The 4123-nt window shown below is 55.3% G+C and overlaps 1 protein-coding gene across 1 annotated transcript; it reads left to right on the top strand.

Moving 5' to 3' along the window:
* Positions 1–289: 289 nt before the first annotated feature.
* Positions 290–2345, top strand: LOC100274094 (uncharacterized). The gene is made up of 4 exons (NM_001148473.2): positions 290–619; positions 1097–1231; positions 1317–1525; positions 1641–2345. Exons 1-4 carry the CDS (start codon positions 391–393, stop codon positions 1845–1847), a joined length of 780 nt encoding a protein of 259 aa, NP_001141945.1. The 5' UTR covers positions 290–390; the 3' UTR covers positions 1848–2345.
* Positions 2346–4123: the final 1778 nt, after the last annotated feature.

The following is a 4123-nucleotide window of genomic DNA, read 5'->3' as shown; positions in this document are numbered from 1 at the left end:
ATTTTAAAAGTTCACCATAAAAATTTACGAAATAGTGAGCCCATACAAATCTTAACAGACTTACAGTACACAAAGGGCAAAAACTACTATGCACGCTTGTACATAAAGACTGTTTGCATAGCAGTCGTTGCCTACACAAAGGCTTTAATTAAATATGTCATAAAAAATGTCCAAACAGATAAAAGTTTTTTTTTCTGACGTGAAACGTTCTATAGAGAATCCCATCCGTCCATCTGGCCTCACAACAGACCTGCCCGTTGTTCTGCTAAAACCACCAGGGGAAAAAGTAAAGAGATAAACGGATAGAACAGGCGTGGAGCGCGCGACCCCGTACGTCTCCACCGCTGCAGGAACTCCCCCCCTCCCCGGCGGCCCGCGCGCCCACCAACCATGGCAGTCGCAGCCGCCGCCCACCACCTGCCCGTTGTGCCGCACCGCCTTGTCCCGGTCCGGCACACCAGTAGCAGCCCGCCGCCGCATCCGGCCTCCCGCTGCTCCGCCGCGGGGAAGCCGCCCGTCCAGCTCCACGCGGCGCAAGCGAGGGCGTCTGGGTTCGCCGCGCGCGTCGCGTTCAACCCTTCCGGGAACTACGACCTGTCCCTCTCCATGGGCGAAGACGGTGATCTACTTTCTTTCCTATTCCCCTCCCACTGATAGCAGCAAGCATGCATGATCCTCTGCGAATGTGCTAGTACTGACTACTGAACAAAGCGATGCCATGCCACCAGGCGAAAAAAAATTTAACTAATCAGGCGCCTGGAATGAACTGAGAACAGAACTAGATAATGTGTTCATATTTCCGTGCACTGCAAAGATAGGCAGTCAGATATTTGGCGCTGAAAACTTATTTGTCATTGGTGTGTCACCGACACATAGTGCTCACCTGTGGCGAAGGGCAATTAGCAATGGATCACGCTAATTTCCCTGACGTACAACCTTGTGCCTGACTAGCTTACCATGTATTTCATCCGTGTAGAATTAACTTCCATGGACGCCAGGTGGACATGTGTTTTCAGCCATGCTTGGTTACTATTTCTAAGTTTCATATAGTGAACGTGATAGAAGAGAGCTTCTGGTTTGTTTGCGATTTCTGCAGAGACCCCGCAGGTCCAGCCTCCGCCGCCGCCTACCCAAGGGCGCTTCGAAATCGTTATCAACAACGACAACATCCGAACGCTCGACCTATCGCCAGTCGAAGCAGCACTCGGCGACTTGAGCTCCTTGACACCAGGTTCACAGCCAGCATACGCCCATGCCATTAGCTTTAACTTGCATTCACCGACCTTATTACAGTGAAATTTATGTGCATTGTTCAGCTGCTTCAAGAACCCTGCTGGACCAGACCGTCGGGTTCACCATCAGCTACGAGAGGGAGGACGAGTACGACACGCGGGAGCTGTCGGAGTTCCCCGACATACGGCTGTGGTTCGTGAGGCTCGACGCCGCGTACCCTTGGTTCCCGGTCGTGCTCGACTGGAGAGCCGGCGAGCTTGCCAGATACGCCGCGATGCTCGTCCCTCACCAGGTGACTATTTCTCAGAAAAGCTTACATGCACATACAAGTCTTGTGCGGTTGTGCGCCCTTTGAAAACTATACATGCGGTGTACGAAACGGTTTTTGTGGATGGGTTGGTCTGCAGATGAGCATGCGGATGGGCGTCGTCTTCAACCCGGAGGCGCTGGAGCTGTTCGTGATGAAGAAGGTGTTCGCCGTCGACGCTTGGCTGAAGCAGCAGAGCCATCCCAAACCGAGGCTGAAGACGGCGGACATGGCAAGGATGCTCGGCTTCGGCGTCGGAGATGAGCTGTTCGACCTGATCGAGAAGTACCCTGTCCATCGTTCGTGATAAAAAAATAATTAAACAACAAAGCTGAGAATAGGGATCCGATCCCACACACAGAAGAATCAGTCGTCTGGTCGGTGCTGCTGCCTGCTGCTCATACCATACCCACACCCTTGAAGTAGAAACTAAGGCACGTTTGCTTTGCTCCAGGAGACCAGGAGCGCTCTGATGTTGTCGTGTTCCTCGCGTCGCCTTCTCGGCCTGTTGTACTCAGTAGCGCCGCAGAGTCTCTAGCATGAGACGACCTCGAGGAGTCTATGTTGTCGTCTATGGATGGAACAGTCAGCATAGACCAAGGCCGTGACCTTTCCTCCGGTGCTAGCCCTTTCGCATGTATCGGATAAATTTGGTTCTGCTAATCACTACCAAAATTTAGCTCTTTGCCGAGTGTCATATTCTTTGCCGATTGTTTTTTTTTGCACTCGGCAAAGAAGCTCTTTGCCGAGTGCCACGCAAAAAACTCTCGGTAAAAGAAAACACTCGGTGAAGAAGCTCTTTGTCAAGTGTTTTATTTTTGACACTCGGCAAAGAGTTTCTTTACTCTTTACCGAGTGTCACAAATACAACACTCGGCAAAGAGCTCTTTGTCGAGTGTTTTTTTCCAACACTAAATAAAGACAATTAAAAAATCAAATTTTAAAGTAGTAAATTAATTCAAATGAAAAAGTTTTCAACTACAAATTTGTATAACTCATCATTGTGTAGAATTTATATATTGAACATTTCTTCATATGACAAAATAAATTTGTTCATAAAACCTATCGGGGACCATAATTAGGGGTACCCTCAAGACGCCTAATTCTCAGCTGGTAACCCCCATCAGCATAAAGCTGCAAAGGCCTGATGGGTACGATTAAGTCAGGGATCAGTCCACACGAGTGACTCGATCACGCTTCACCCGAGCCTAGCCTCGGCCAAGGGCAGCCGACCTCGAGAGACTTCCGTCTCGCCCGAGGCCCCCTTTTTATGGCGGACACATCACCGGCTCGCCCGAGGCCTTGGCTTCGCTCAGAAGCAACCTTGACTAAATCGCCACACCGACTGACCAAATTGCAGGGGCATTTAACGCAAAGGTGGCCTGACACCTTTATCCTGACACGCGCCCCCGGCAGAGCCGAAGTGACCGCCGTCACTCCACCGCTCCACTGGCCAGTCTGACAGAAGGACAGCACCGCCTGCGCCACTCCGACTGCAGTGCCACTCGACAGAGTGAGTCTGACAGGCAGTCAGGCCTTGCCAAAGGCGCCACGGCGAACTCCGCCCCGCCCGACCCCAGGGCTCGGACTCGGGCTAAGACCCGGAAGACGGCGAACTCCGCTCCGCCCGACCCCAGGGCTCGGACTCGGGCTAAGACCCGGAAGACGGCGAACTCCGCTCCGCCCGACCCCAGGGCTCGGACTCGGGCTAAGATCCGGAAGACGGCGAACTCCGCTCCGCCCGACCCCAGGGCTCGGACTCGGGCTAAGACCCGAAAGACGGCGAACTCCGCTCCGCCCGACCCCAGGGCTCGGACTCGGGCTAAGACCCGGAAGACGGCGAACTCCGCTCCGCCCGACCCCAGGGCTCGGACTCGGGCTAACACCCGGAAGACGACGGAACTCCGCTTCGCCCGACCCCAGGGCTCGGACTCCGCCCTGGCCTCGGCCGAACGACTTCCGCCTCGCCCGACCCCTTGGCTCGGGCTCGGCCACGGCAACAGAAGGCAGACTCAACCTCGGCTTCGGAGGAACCCCCACGTCGCCCTGCCTAGGGCACAGACCGCCACGTCAACAGGAGGCGCCATCATCATCCTACCCCGAATCGACTCGGGTCACGGAGAACAAGACCGGCGTCCCATCCGGCCAGCTCCGCCGGAGGGGCAATGATGGCGCTCCACAAGCTCTATGACGACGGCGGCCCCCAGCTCTCTTACGGAAGCAGGACGACGTCAGCAGGGACTCGACCGCTCCAACAGCTGTCCCTCCGCCAGGCTCCGCCGCACCTCCGACAGCCACGACATCACGCCAGCAGGGTGCCCAGATCTCTCCGGCTGCCACATTGGCATGTACCTAGGGCGCTAGCTCTCCCTCCGCTAGACACGTAGCACTCTGCTACACCCCCCATTGTACACCTGGATCCTCTCCTTACGACTATAAAAGGGAGGACCAGGGCCTTCTCAGAGAAGGTTGGCCGCGCGGGACCGAGGACGGGACAGGCGCTCTCTTGGGGCCGCTCGCTTCCCTCACCCGCGTGGACGCTTGTAACCCCCCTACTGCAAGCGCACCTGACCTGGGCGCGGG

Source organism: Zea mays, chromosome 4, assembly GCF_902167145.1.
Source record: "Zea mays cultivar B73 chromosome 4, Zm-B73-REFERENCE-NAM-5.0, whole genome shotgun sequence".
In the NCBI taxonomy this organism is placed as follows: domain Eukaryota; kingdom Viridiplantae; phylum Streptophyta; class Magnoliopsida; order Poales; family Poaceae; genus Zea; species Zea mays.
Note: the sequence above shows the minus strand (reverse complement) of the source record. Positions and strands in the feature narration are given on the sequence as shown.